The sequence below is a fragment of the Lepidochelys olivacea genome (genome assembly GCF_965140295.1).
Source record: "Lepidochelys olivacea isolate rLepOli2 genome assembly, chromosome: 6".
NCBI lineage: Eukaryota > Metazoa > Chordata > Testudines > Cheloniidae > Lepidochelys > Lepidochelys olivacea.
The window spans coordinates 117,296,128-117,310,376 of record NC_140416.1 but is presented as its reverse complement, the minus strand read 5'-3'; the positions used below and the strand labels follow the sequence as shown (position 1 = coordinate 117,310,376).

Below are 14,249 nucleotides of genomic sequence, written 5' to 3'. Positions count from 1 at the left end.
CTCCCATTGGCTGGGAACTGCAGCCAATGGGAGCTGCGGGGGGCGGTACCTGCAGGCAGTGGCATGCGGAGACCCCCCCCCCCCCCGGCTCCCCCTGGCTAGGAGCTGCTGCCACAGGTATGTGCCGGTTGCTTTGAGGAGCTGCCCGAGGTAAGTGTCGACCCCCTGACCCCTCCTGCACCCCACCCACCTGCCCCAGCCTAGAGCCCGCACCCAAACTCCCTCCCAGAACCTGCACTCCCTCCTGCATCCCAACCCCCTTCCCCAGCCTGGAGAAAGTGAGTGAGGGTGGGGGGGCTCAGAGAAGGGGGCAGGACAGGGGCGAGGCCTCAGGAAAGGGGCGGGGCAAGGGTCTTTGGGTTTGCACGATTAGACAGTTGGCAACCCTAGTGATGGTACCCCCTTCCTGCCTCCCTCAGCCCACTAGCTAGTGGTTAAAGCCCGCACCAACAACGTAGGAGACCTAGTTTCAAATCCCCACACTGCCAGCTTTGAAGCAGGGACTTGAAACAACATCGTCCACCTCCGAGGTGAGCGCCCTCATCACTGGGGCCTGGGGAAGGGGGTGTGCGTGCGTGCGCGCGCTTTTCTGTGTCTCTCCTGTTGAAGCTGCTTCACTTAGTCCAGTGATGCCCAAACTTTTCCTGCCGCCCCCCCCCCCTTACTAGTAATGGAAGCTGTCCGTGCCCCCTCCATTACTGCGCGGCTGGCTCAGCAGGGGAGTCGAAGGTGGAGCTGGGCACAGAACTGACGCTGGGGGACGGCGCTGGAGGCGGAGCTGGCCTGGGGGGCAGAGCGGGACTGAGGGCAGAGCTGGGCTGGGGCAGAGTGGAGGTGCAGCTGAGGGCAGTGCAGGGATGGGGTGCAGTGACGCTGCAATTGGGGTGGGGGAAGAGTAGGGGGCGGAGTTGAGCTGCGGCTAGGGGCAGAGCTGGACTGAGTGGCGCCCCCATAGGGGTTGGTCTGGGCCCTGCCACGTGCCCCCTCGAACATTCCTCCATGCCCCCTCAGGGGTGCGCCCCACAGTTTGGGGACTATTGACTTAGTCATTGGCGCAGGGACTGGAACCTGGGTCTCCCAGGAGCGTTTGCTAACCACTGGCTATAGTGTAATTTTCGCTCACTGGCCCAATGACTATTCAAGTATTAATACAAAGTGGAACTGCTCCAAGAAGCGGGATTAAAAGAGATCCACCCCTGAGTCATAGAAATGTCAGCAGGAAGGGACCTCAGGAGGTCATCTCATCCAGCCCCCTGCATGCGCAGGATTGAGTATACCTCCATCATCTCTGACAGTCATCAGCTGGGGCCTCATCAGTGCCACGTATGGTGGAAAAATCATCGCCCATGTCTTACCTACGACACCCCTGATAATAAGGACACTACCCTATAGCCGAGTGGAGGGAGCATTCAGAGGGGAAGCTCTGGGTTCAAGACCTGGCTCTGAATCAGGCAGTGCTCTGAACACTGGCCTATTGTGTATATGGGAAGGCACAGATACCACCCTCACGAGTGTCTGTAAAAAAGGGCTGACCTGGCTCTCTTTGGGGCAGGCTAACACCCACAGCCCTCACCATTTCCTAGTGGTACCTTAGGGTAGCTGCCCGCTTAGCTTGCTGGTTTCTGTGAATCCCTTTTTTAGGCACTTATCCCTCCCCATAGATTATATAGGGAGACTGAGCACCTAACTATTAGAATCAATGTGCGGCTAGAAGGGACCTCAAGAAACCATCTAGTCCAGCCTTCTGCACAGGGGCAGGACTCAGAATACTTTGACCACCCCTGACAGGTGCTGGTTGTGGCTGTGGATTCCACTAGGTAGCAGGGTGCCTAAATATTAGGCTTTGTAGTTCTGAGCCTTTGGTGGATCTAGCCCAAAACATTTTGAAGATAAACCATTCTGGGCACCACAAAAAATTATAGAAACCTGCCGCCCCTGGCCACAGCAGAGGCACTGGGCTACTACATACCCACCAGGTTCCAGACGGTTTTTTTTAGGCATAGCTCACCCATGTCCTCTGCTGCCGCTACCCATATGCTACCCTGGCTATGCTGCTGTTTATACTCATGCTAGCTCACGGCAAATTTGTGTCGCTGTAGCCATAGACTTAGGTGATAGGAAAGGCAGAAATCAAATTGGCTCAAATCATTGTTAAGCTTTTTAAGGGACGATTCCACTGTTTTCCTATTGTGCATTCTATAGGTGGATAAATATGCCCTAGAGCTTAATTAAAATTGACAAACATTAAGAAATACCTCAATGCCTAAACTCCTTTCAAACTATGGATATCTCCTAGCTTGTTCCATGGAAGCTGCCATTTGCCTGCTAGAAACATCTTTCACCAGCAGAAGTTGGTCTAATAAAAGATATGACCACACCACCTTGTCTCATCTCCTAGGATCAATATGGCTGCAACATCACTGAAAACAGTAAGGTACTCATTCTTCATTGAAATTAATAGAGAGATTGATCTCAAATGGAGTTATCAGATACTATTCAATATATATTTTTACATTTTTTAAAATGTACATGGAATTTTAATTTGACTCTTTTTTTCCAGACCACATCCAAGAATTTCTCTGGCTCAGAAATGGTGTGATTGTGATTTTTTTTCTCATTTGCTGCCTCTTTGTCCTGATTTACCACAGTATGGACTGCAGGATTTGGCCCTACAAGCCTAGCAAAATACAGGGACTCTGCTACAACGATGAGGGCACATCAGTACCTAGCTACAGAGGAGCACATGCTCACTTGGCCTAAATTGACATAGCTCCATTGGCCTCAATTTACATCAACTGAGGACGTGTCCCAGCAAACCATACATCATAGTATGCCACCAATTGTATCTACTCTGATGCTACAATAGCCTGGTTCATTGCAGCTGGTTTTTTAAAAAAGCACCTGGGATATTCTGATGGGCAGGGGGGCTTCTTCAGTTTCTCCCCTTGAAGCTGTTCAACTGTAGATAAATAAAACGTTTTGTAACAGGGACTGGACTTGGGATCTCCCACATGGGGGCCCTAACCACTAGACAATCTCGCTCCCTGGCCCAGTGAGTATTAGGCATTTAAGCTGCCTGATTGCAGGTGCCCGTTCATGGATCGCTAAGCAGAGCTAGGCACCTCCAGGCAGCCCAGTCTTAGAGTGGCAGGGCTTAGCACAATCCCCCCTCTGATCAGCATCTCCAGTTGGCTAGATTAGGCAGCTCCATGCTTAGCACAATGGCTTTTGTGGATCACATTCTAAAGTCCTCCCTCTCTCTTCCCATTCACTGTCTAGAGAGCCTGGTTGCCTAACTCAGCTTTGAGGATCACAGTGTTGTTCCTAATTTTCTACACAGCTAAAGTAGGCACTGTGATGCTCAGCATTGCAATGCCTAAGTCCCTTCAGGGGTCCCACTCCTACTGCCCTCATTTTTACAAGTGGGGAAACTGAGGAACAAATTACCTCTCTTTCAGAGGGGCTGAGCACCTGCAGTTCCATTTGGCTTTGACAGGAGCTAGGGTTGCTCAGCACATCTGAACAAGGCCTAATCTAATTTGTTACTAAGGGCTTGTCAACACAGGGAAATTTTATGTTACAGCAGTATAATTTAGGTGGATGCTGATTCTGGTACAGAGTGCCTTTTTTCAGTATAGCTTAAACTCCTTCCTAAGCAATAAGCTAAACCACAGAAAAGGTCCCTCTTAAACCAGAATAAGAGCATCCACCTGGGGGCAATACTTGTATAACTACAGCAGTTTAAATTCACATCTTATGCTATACTGAAGTATATTTCCCACGCAGACAAAGCCTCATGCTCTTTGTATTTTTCCATTGTATGTATATATACCACATAGTAGCAAATATATAATCCCCCTCCAAAAATGCTAACTTAAACAGTTCTGCATGCATTGAATGACTTAGCAGACTTTAAAGAGGTCTTATGAAACTGAGTTTCATAACACTTTTGTGGTTTTAAAGGGCAAGATGAAATGGATGAGAAAGATATCAAGTCCTTGAAGTTTTGAAGATAACACTGAAAACATGCCTGAGAGCAAAATGAGTAGTGTTGCTTTCCTGAATCTGCAGGCATCCTGAAACAAAAACTTGGAGGGTGAATGACCTCAGTTATCTCAGTGGGCGTTACACCTCTTATAATCACTTATAGATTTCAGCATCAGTTTAACTGTTTCATAGGTAACAGTTTCAACAGAAACTTCTAGTTAAAGTACTTACTCCAAGACTCCAAACTACTTTCCTAGGTGCCAAACGGGTTCATGTCTCAACTAGCTGTTAAAGCCACCAGCTTCTTCATCCAACTACAGATATGCATTGTAAATATAAAATCTGAATTTATGGGACAGTATAAAATGAGTTTATCAGGCACTAGGGTTGGATTGTACCAATTCATCACATTTACTAGCATTTTTATATCAAGCTGCCACATTTTTTTCTAGTCTGCTCTATCATGGTAGCACAGACTCCAGGCTCACAATTTAGATTTAGCTTGCAATAGATTATGAAGGGTCTAGCTACACAAGTGAAAGGCATTATTTACTATTTAGTACGTTACATCCAACCACAACAGTGGATTGCATATTATGTAGTGCTACAAACATACCCAGCATTTTACAAACATAGGGCTCAATCTTGGCGCTACTGAAGTCAGATTTTTACGGTTGACTTCTTTGGGATTAGGATTTAGCCCATATAGAGAAATTCCCTGCCCCCAACGGATTTGTGATCTGAAACAAAGAGGACACTGGACTACATATCTGAACATAGTGTGGGGATTATTGAGAAGTAAGGAGGGATCATATTTGAAGAAATGGAGGCTAAATGATTGGAAGGACAAAAGTATTGGCAAAGTATGACCCAGCCTACGCCAGGTGCAGAGGGCAGCATATCAAAAGGCACAATGCCAAGAATGCAGAAAGGAGACAGATGAATAGCAGGCAGAGGCATGGTAGCCCCTTGTTTGTCATGACAAGGAGCCTGAATACGAAGTGACTTGAGACAGGATGTCAATGGAAGTACCCACTGACAGGGGTAATGTTTGTAGAGCAGGAAAGATAACTTCAGCTCTGGTATCTTTTAAGAGATCTGAACAAGGAAGCAGGCCAGACAGGTTACAGTAGTTAAAGTGAGATGACCAAGTCAGGGCAATTGAGCCAAAAACAATGACTGTGAAACGCTTAAGATCAGTGACGGAGGCCATGTTACAAGAATTAAAACAATAAAAATGGGAGATTAGAATACTGCATTTTAACAGAATCCTTGCACTGAAGTAGAGTTTAAAGTACATAATGTCTTTACAAGAGGCACTTATATTTGAAATTGTCCCTTCAAACTTCGCTTTGTTTACTATCTAGCATTTGAAATATAATTGTAAATGCAGTTTCAAACAGACCCAGACTTGTATAATACATGCTAATCACTACAGAATAATGTGGCCTGTGATCTTTATTTGTAATACAAGTAATCATGATACCAGGAAAGTTTTTTTTAAGCTCTGCTCTATGATATTTAAATGAATTTGTTTTTAACCATTCATAGCTGCAGCAGTCTATGAGGAATATATGAGCTAAGTAAATACAGTGTATTTATATTTCCCCCCTACAGATTACAACGATCATCTTTTTGATATTGGTTACTATCTAAAAGCTGGCAATTGAATGATGGCAAAGGTCACTTTAGAGAAAATCCGTATTTCAGTGGGTCCTCCTCTTCAACAACGAAGGTTGCTGTTCCAGTATAAAAGGCTTCTCCTGAGACTTCTACTACAACAGCGTTATAGTCCCCACACTTTGCTTCCTGAGAAGAGAAAAGGTTTAGATTTAAATTGAATGGGCATTGAGGGGGTTCTTCGCTGTTTACAAAAGAGCATTACTACACAGTAGGTAGCGGAGTACAATAAAATTGGGTCACCAATGGCACTGCTTCTCTGGGTGTTCCTCAGCTCTTACCAATTGCAGTTACAGTCAGAGGGCTTTTGTTTACTTACAGAGTCACTCGCAGATATAACCCACCTACACCCACAGCTACATCAGTCAGGAGTGTGTTTTCACACCCCTGACCAACTAGCTATGTCAACCTGTCTTTCAAGAGTAAACTAGGCCTTACTGAGCCACACCTTGATAATGGCTTCTATTTGGCACAGGCCAACCTAGCTTGGACTGAGCCATCAGTTAACAGGCAAGAAGTGTATAGCTGCTGTATAAAAGATTTGAAATAGCAGCCTATGACGACTTCTGCGGGGAGCTCCAGGAAGGCAAGTCAAGTCAAGGAAAGGCTCCACTATTGCTGCAGGAACAGAAATCACAGTTTAAGGCTGTGTCTACACTAGAGGCCTCACAGCGGCACCAACGCAGCTGCGCCGCTGTAAGATCTCTCGTGTAGCTGCTCTACGACGATGGGAGAGAGCGCGCCCGTCGACATAATTAAACCACCCCAACGAACGGCGGCAGAACAAGCTCTCCCGCCGATATAGCGCTGTGCACACCACCACTTATTCCGGCAAAACGTATGTCGCTCAGGCGTGTGTTTTTTTCAGCCCCCTGAACGACATAAGTTTTACCGACATAGGTGGTAGCGTAGACATGGCCTAAGATCGTGCGGTTTGCTTATTGGTTTTGTTAATCAATAGTTTTGCACTTTAAATGGAACTGCAGTTACCTCTGGCAAGCCTGCCTCAGACACATGGCTCCTTCCCTTTCCTAGTCCAATAGTTGTTGGGGAAATTTTTCTGACATTCACAAGCTTTCCCATCCCAAGTTCAACCCAATTTTCCTCCTTCCAATGTATGCAGCCTCCTATGTCTCTCTCTAATTGTTACTCAGCTGAACCTAATCTTCTTTGTAAATCACTCCCACCAGCCCATGTTGCTGGTGCTCTTCACTCAACTCCCTCCAATTCAGAAATCTTTTTTTGGAGAACAAGTGCCCAGAAGGCAAGATTCTAGCTGTAACCATACGAAAGCCATACAAATATTGCTCTCCTCTGATGAGGAGCCTTTGTATATACAGTGCAAAACTGCACTGGTCTTTTTTCCTTTCACTTCGAGTTCATCTTTGATCTGGAGTTGGCTGTCACCCCCAAGTCTCTTTCAGCAGTGCCACTTCTTCGGTTTGTCACACACAATGTCTGTTTTGGATTATTCCGCCCCTGCCCCCATTTGTATTATTTTCTGCCTATGTTCCTAATTATTTTAGGTCTCTGAATTATTCCTCCAGCCTCAGTTCCTTTCAATTTTGTATCATCTGTGAATTTCATCATCATACTGTTTATTCCTTTCTGTATAGCCTATGATCATAATGGAAAGATTACTGTGTCAGGTGAATCTTCGTCCCTATTTATCCATAACACACTGCTCTCAGACACACAATCTGTCAAGACTTGCAATCTCTGCTCAAAACAGGCCCAGGACTGAAACTATAGGGATGCTACAGATCAGAAGTGACTACAGTGGCAGAGCTGTCTGTAGACAGTGCAACTATGCCTGGTTTAAGCCTGTGCTGTTAGTTCCTCACTGGCATGAGCACAGAATTCACAACAAACACCTTAAAATACACAGAAAAGAAGAGGTTTGCTGCTTGCCTTCACTGCTTTTCCAGTGAACAAGGAACCAGTTGAGCTGCTTCGAAAGGTTCTGGTCTGATTCAGCTGGATGAGTCCCTTATGGTATTGTAAGGCAATGCGAGCAGTTACGCCTGAGCCTGTCGGACTTCTGTCGACCTAAATTAAAAAATAAAACGTTCGTTAGCTTTTAATTTTTCTCTTTTATTACAAAAACACGAAAAACGCCTCCCCCTACAGTCCATAGCATTACAGACATTGGCATTTCCTAGCTCTGGGGTTCTGTAAATAGACAGGCTGAGAGAAGCACAAAAGAAACTAAGTGGGTTCTGGCACTTTTAGACTATGATTCTGTTTGGCAAAATACTAGGAGTGAGGGATCCTAGTTTGACAATATTCATAATTACTACTCAAGTATTAAACCTTCATGTTACTTTCAGGTCTGTAACACTTGCAGATAATCACTAACAGAATCCAGAGCAACTAAATTCTCTCGACTGGTATTCTCTGGATCATTCCTATGTGACAGTTGGGAGAGTCCTACCTACTAAACTCATTTTTAATCCTTACTGAAAGCCTCTCTCATGTTTTCAGAAATATTTACCTGCTTTCATTCTGTACTGAAATAGTTTACTGTTAAGGAACAGATGACACTTCAAAGACAATGCCTTTGCAGCACCGTGAGAGAATTTAACTCATTCTTAATAGACACACAGACCAGGCATTACTTATCTTGTATCTCTTAAAGTAGCATGTTTTCATACCTGTGCATCTGCAAACACACAGATGTTGGTTGTTGGTTCATCACTAAATGCATCTTTTCCATCTGTTAATATAGTACCGTAGAGGAAAGCAAGCTCTTCGTTATCAGGGTGATGAAGTTTAAACTAGGAACAACACACAAAATGGATATACAGACATATACAACAATCAAATATTTTCAATGAAATTGCAGTAAGATTTTTTCAAGATGACCGAGGTGGGCGTGCACACAGGTATAAATGTGCCATTCTAATGACTCTTGGGCACATTTGTTTCTAGCCCACAGGTAACACAACTGAGGCTCATTAGTGAGGACAGCAACTTTTTTATCTTGTGTTCACTTAAGACTACAGACATCGTGGAACTGTGGAATTTCCCATGTGCAACTCAAACCCTCAGGTATTTCTTCAAGATTTGACTTCACTGATTTCCTAAGCTCTGTTCAGGATGCATTTTTCAGGTCTAATATTTGCTTGACTACAAACCATCAGTGTGATGTTGTTGCCTGGGGCTGTACAGGGATGTGTGCATTGAGTGGGAGGTGGGACACGCACAAACATGACAGACATTTAAACAGACTACAGTAGACAATTTGATGCTAGATATGGGCGCTCCTGAAGTCATTAAGAAGACATAAATACAAAATTCAAACTAAAAATATGCTAATATTACACTTTTTAGTAAGATCACTCATTCAGAAGGCAGTACAGTAGACTGGAAACAGCAACTCCAGAGTCCTCAGCCCTGGCTCTGAATTTGGATTAGGGCTAGTCTACACTAGAATGGCTACAGCGAGGCAGCCGTACCGATGCAGCTGTGGTACGAGTGCAGACACTCTATGCCAATGGGAGAGAGCTCTCCCGTTGGCACAAGTACTCCACCTCCCTGAGCAGCAGTAGCTGTGTCGGCGGCTTTTCCATACCTCGAGCGACTTAAGTTATAGCGAAGTAAGCGCAAGTGTGTACAAGCCCTTAGTTGAGGCACACTGAGATGAAGAGGTTTCCCTAACAGTAAAATGAGGATAATAGCTGCCTACCTTATATGGGTGTTGGAAAGACTAATATTTATACAGAGCTTTGAAAATGTAAATTGCTAGAAAGATGCTAAATATTATTTGGGTATTATGATGGTTAAAACAGAGCCATTTGTAACACAAAGCATCTGTAATTCGGTATTGTGCTAAGACAACTAAAGCATGGGAAATATAGAACATAGTTGAAACTTTATGGCTTTTTTCCCCTTAAAGCGTGATATAGAAACTGTGTCAAAAAAACACAGAATATTGATCACACGGAGAAGTTATAACATAACATCTTCCACAGTGAAGAAAACATTAAATTAACCTGCTATGAGTAATGCCCAATTCTACAAATAAATGATTTGCATTCAGCACCTAATGTGTCGGGCGTGTATTTGATAGGTATATGGCGTACACGCCACTTAATCTTGCTAGACACATCACAAAACACAACAATGCAGTTGCTTCACAGTAGTGTATGCTGAGACCTAATGTGGGAGGCAGACTATGCCACACAGGGGGGAGGGATAGCTCAGTGGTTTGAGCATTGGCCTGCTAAACCCAGGGTTGTGAGTTCAATCCTTGAGGGGGCCATTTAGGGATTGGGGCAAAAATTGGGGATTGGCCCTGCTTTGAGCAGGGGGTTGGACTAGATGACCTCCTGAGGTCCCTTCCAACCCTGATATTCTATGAAAAACCAACCAACAAAACAAAAAGAATCTATGAAACCTGCCTACTGGAGTATTCTTATGCCGTCCTCTGAAGCAGCTGGTGTTGGCCACTGTCAGAGACAGGATACTGGACTGGGTGGACCTTGGTCTGATCCAGAAGGGCAGTGCCTATGTTTCCTGAAGCAAGTTGTGCTGTGTGTGTTTTCTGCATTTTAAAAAAATTTGTATTTGCAGCTGGACACAAACTCCCCCACTTCCAGCACCTCTGGCTATCTGGATTATTCAACACATTTCTAGCAATATAATCAACAGTTTAAGTTAACTAAACTGTAAAATTACATTAACAGGGCAAGAACAGTCACACCCATAAACACCTGAGAAAGTCTATTATGATATTTACTCTTTGTTTTAAATTCCAGGTATAGAATTCCAACGTCATGAATAATCTCCTCTAAGAAAAACCCTGCAATATTACTACGTTGTTAGAAAAGTATTTGGGGTATGTTGGCATCTTCTGTACCTGTCTCTTTACTGCTTCTGTTACTGCACTTGCTGCATCTACAAGATCCTGAGTCTTTGAAGAACAAACATCTAATCCCAATCTCTCAGCACTGAGAAAGGCATAGAAAGCACCACCATATCCAATATCGACCACCACCTTCCCATGGCCAGGAACATCAACGGTCACATCTAAACAGAACAGGAGAGAGGGAAAAGCAAACAGAACCGTGCATGAACATATATGGCTAATATTATCTCCCCCCCCACCCCAACCCTCTCAACACAGGAAACCAAATTTTATCCTAATTCACACCCCAGTGCAACGTTGCTGATTTTAATGCAACTGTTAGCATAGTAACAAGGATAATTTTGTGTAGCACTTTGACAAAGGATAGAGGTAAGTGCTGAGTCTTATAAGAGCCTGATCCAACTTCCATTAAAGTCAATGGAAAAACTCTCCTGTTAAAATCCATAGGTCAGTTTGGGTTCTAAATCAGGGAACAATTTGTCCTTGTCCTTGCTGAGCTGAATTTGGCCAACTATACAGACTGTACTCTTTCCAAATTAGAAGTATTAGATTTTTTTAAAAACAATTTATCTCATGCTTATTAATGCAAGATAATGCAATCAGATTCAATCAATTCAGAAGGATTCCAACAAACACAGTAGGGTAAATCAACTTAATTACAGTGTCAGATTTACTTTGAAGTGAGATGTAAATATAGTTAGATGCTAAAGCAAGTGAATGGCACAGAACTCCACAGGAAAGTCAAGGAACACAATGCTAGAAATCGTGTCATGAGTTTCAATCATTAGAAATATTAAAAAACCCAAACCAAAAAACAAACGACAGTGAGTAGACCAATTATTAGATGCAGATATAAAATGGAAACAAGGAGTCTTGGAAAGGAAAGGATGCTGGAGGGCAGGAAGCGGAACAGCTAAAGGAATTAATGCAGTAGCAAAATGAAATAGCAAAACGCAGGAGACCATCAGACTGAAGAGTGTGAGTGACTCCTAGTGTACTTACAGAAGCTGAATATGGTTATGCAATAATGAAGACACAAATTTGGGATAGCATATCATCCTAAAACATTGCAGGTATTGTGAAGTCTCTAATCTATCCGAAGTTCTGCTCTTTTGTTACTTAATAAAGGGTCTCAGAAACATTAGGTAGGTCATCTGCAGAGAGCCCTACAAAGCAGAGTTCTTCATCCTCTCGACCTGGTCACCAATTTCAACATCGGGCAGATCCATAGTCAGGTCTATTCTTCTGTGGAGTCAAAAGTAGGTACAAACTTCATTAAAAAACCCCTTTCCCCACCAAAAGAAAAGGAGTACTTGTGGCACCTTAGAGACTAACCAATTTATTTGAGCAGAAGCTTTCGTGAGCTACAGCTCACTTCATCGGATGCATACCGTGGAAACTGCCAGTGCATCTGATGAAGTGAGCTGTAGCTCACGAAAGCTTCTGCTCAAATAAATTGGTTAGTCTCTAAGGTGCCACAAGTACTCCTTTTCTTTTTGCGAATACAGACTAACACAGCTGTTACTCTGAAACCTTTCCCCACCAAAACATTCACCTGCCTGTCCTCTTCCTACCCTTAATGAGTGGAGTATACAAAGTTAAAAACAAATCATTCCTCTGTTTTCTGGAGTGATCTCAGTAAATGGTATCTCCATAACTACCCTGCAGACCAAGAGACACCAATCTTGGACAAGCTTTCTCCTTCAAACTATTGATGTTTACACAGTCTTAAATTACCCACTCTAATTCCCAGGAATAAGGGTGCACTCAGTTTTGCAGAGCTGGAGGCTGCCAGCCCAATATGGGCTCAGGTGGCAGCATCATGCAGGGCACAAACTATAATCCTTTCTGCAGAAAGTCTGCTGGCTGCCAGAGCCCTGCCACGCCCTTTGATGCTGCCACCTGCTTCCAAAGGCAAGGGGCCTGCACACATGCTTGAAGAAAGAAAAGGAGTACTTGTGGCACCTTAGAGACTAACCAATTTATTTGAGCATGAGCTTTCGTGAGCTACAGCTCACTTCATCGGATGCATGCCGTGGAAACTGCAGCAGACTTTATTTATACACAGAGAATATGAAAAAATGAATTATGAAAATTATGAAAAAATTTCATATTCTCTGTGTATAAATAAAGTCTGCTGCAGTTTCCACGGCATGCATCCGATGAAGTGAGCTGTAGCTCACAAAAGCTCATGCTCAAATAAATTGGTTAGTCTCTAAGGGGCCACAAGTCCTCCCTTTTCTTTTTGCAAATACAGACTAACACAGCTGTTACTCTGAAACATGCTTGAAGCTGGTTGCAGCATCAGAACCAAAGCACCCATAACACCCCTCCCTAGATACCTCACAAATTCACACCGGGGGCGGGGGGGCAGACGTGGGGAAAGCGAGAGCAGGTTTAGTGCTGTTAGTCATGCACACAGTCATCACTTTCACCCGTGGGGGCCGTACAGTCTGGGGGGGGGGGAAGAGAACAGGGGCACCCCTCCCCAAGGCTCCAGTGGATGAGGGTCCCACAGAGGGGGGCTCGAGGATCACCCAAACAAGGGGTGCCCCCACACCACGACAGGGGGGCTGACAGACCGGGGCTCAGGCTTTCAGGGGTGCCACACAGGCGGTGGTCACCCCAGGGGGTCCCACAGAGCGGGACTGGGGGATGACCCAGACAAGGGGCGCTCCCACACCACAACTGGGGAGCTGACAGACAGGGGGTCACGGGGTGCCACACAGGCGGGGGTCGCCCCCGGGGGGTCCCACAGAGGGAGGCTCGGGGATCACGCAAACAAGGGGTGCCCCCACACCACGATTGGGGGGGTTGACAGACAAGGGGTCAGGCTTTCAGGCGGGGGTCGCCCCGGGGGGTCCCACAGAGGGGGGCTCGGGGATCACCCAGACAAGGGGCGCTCCCACACTACGATTAGGGGGCTGACAGACAGGGGCTCACAGGGGTACCACACCGGCAGGGGTCGCCCCCGGGGGGGGGGATCCCACACAGACGGGGGCGCCCCGGCTCTGAGGAACAGGAGCTCGGGGTCTGCCCGCGGCAGGGGCCGGTACCTGCGGCGGCGGCGAAGGCGGGCACGCTGTGGAAGCGGACGCGGCTGCCGCTGCGCTGCCCGTCCCAGGGCACGAAGGCGGTGACGGGCCCGCAGGGGCAGTGGATGGTGACCGCGGTCTCCGGGCGGCTCGGCGCCGGCACCAGGCCGCCGTCCAGGGCGAAGCGGCCCAGCGCCAGCACGGCGTGGCCGCACATGGTGCTGTAGCCCTGGCCGTGCAGGAAGAGCGCGCCCAGCTGGGCGGCCGGCAGCTCGCTGGGCACCAGCGCCGCCGCGTACATGTCGCGGTGCCCGCGGGGCTCGTGCACCAGCAACCGCCGGACGTGGTCCAGCTCCGCGCCCATGTGGCGCCGCCGGGCCAGCAGCGTGGGGCCCGCGGGGCCCGGCTCCAGCCCGCCCGGCACGATGCGCAGCGGCTCCCCGCCCGTGTGCATGTCCACCACGCGCGCCACGGCCCGCGCGCCGGGCGGCAGCCAGCCGGGCGCCGCCATCGCCGCTCGCCCCGCCAGCGCCGCGTGGCGGCCACGCCCAGGCGCGGGCAGGACCAATGGAGCCTGTCGGGTCCAGGCTGGCCACGCCCAAATGGGCGGAGTCCGCCCGACGTCGTGCACCAACGGGGTGCGGCTTGCGCGGTAACCGCGCCCATAAGGGCGGGTG

At 46.7% G+C, this 14,249-nt stretch overlaps 1 protein-coding gene across 1 annotated transcript; it reads right to left on the bottom strand.

The window, feature by feature from the left end:
- Positions 1-4,374: 4,374 nt before the first annotated feature.
- On the bottom strand, positions 4,375-14,105 carry L3HYPDH (trans-L-3-hydroxyproline dehydratase). The gene is made up of 5 exons (XM_084631036.1): positions 13,594-14,105; positions 10,529-10,698; positions 8,322-8,444; positions 7,579-7,716; positions 4,375-5,796 (listed from the first exon to the last, which is right to left on the bottom strand). Exons 1-5 carry the CDS (start codon positions 14,081-14,083, stop codon positions 5,671-5,673), a joined length of 1,047 nt encoding a protein of 348 aa, XP_084487162.1. The 5' UTR covers positions 14,084-14,105; the 3' UTR covers positions 4,375-5,670.
- Between the last annotated feature and the right edge of the window lie 144 nt (positions 14,106-14,249).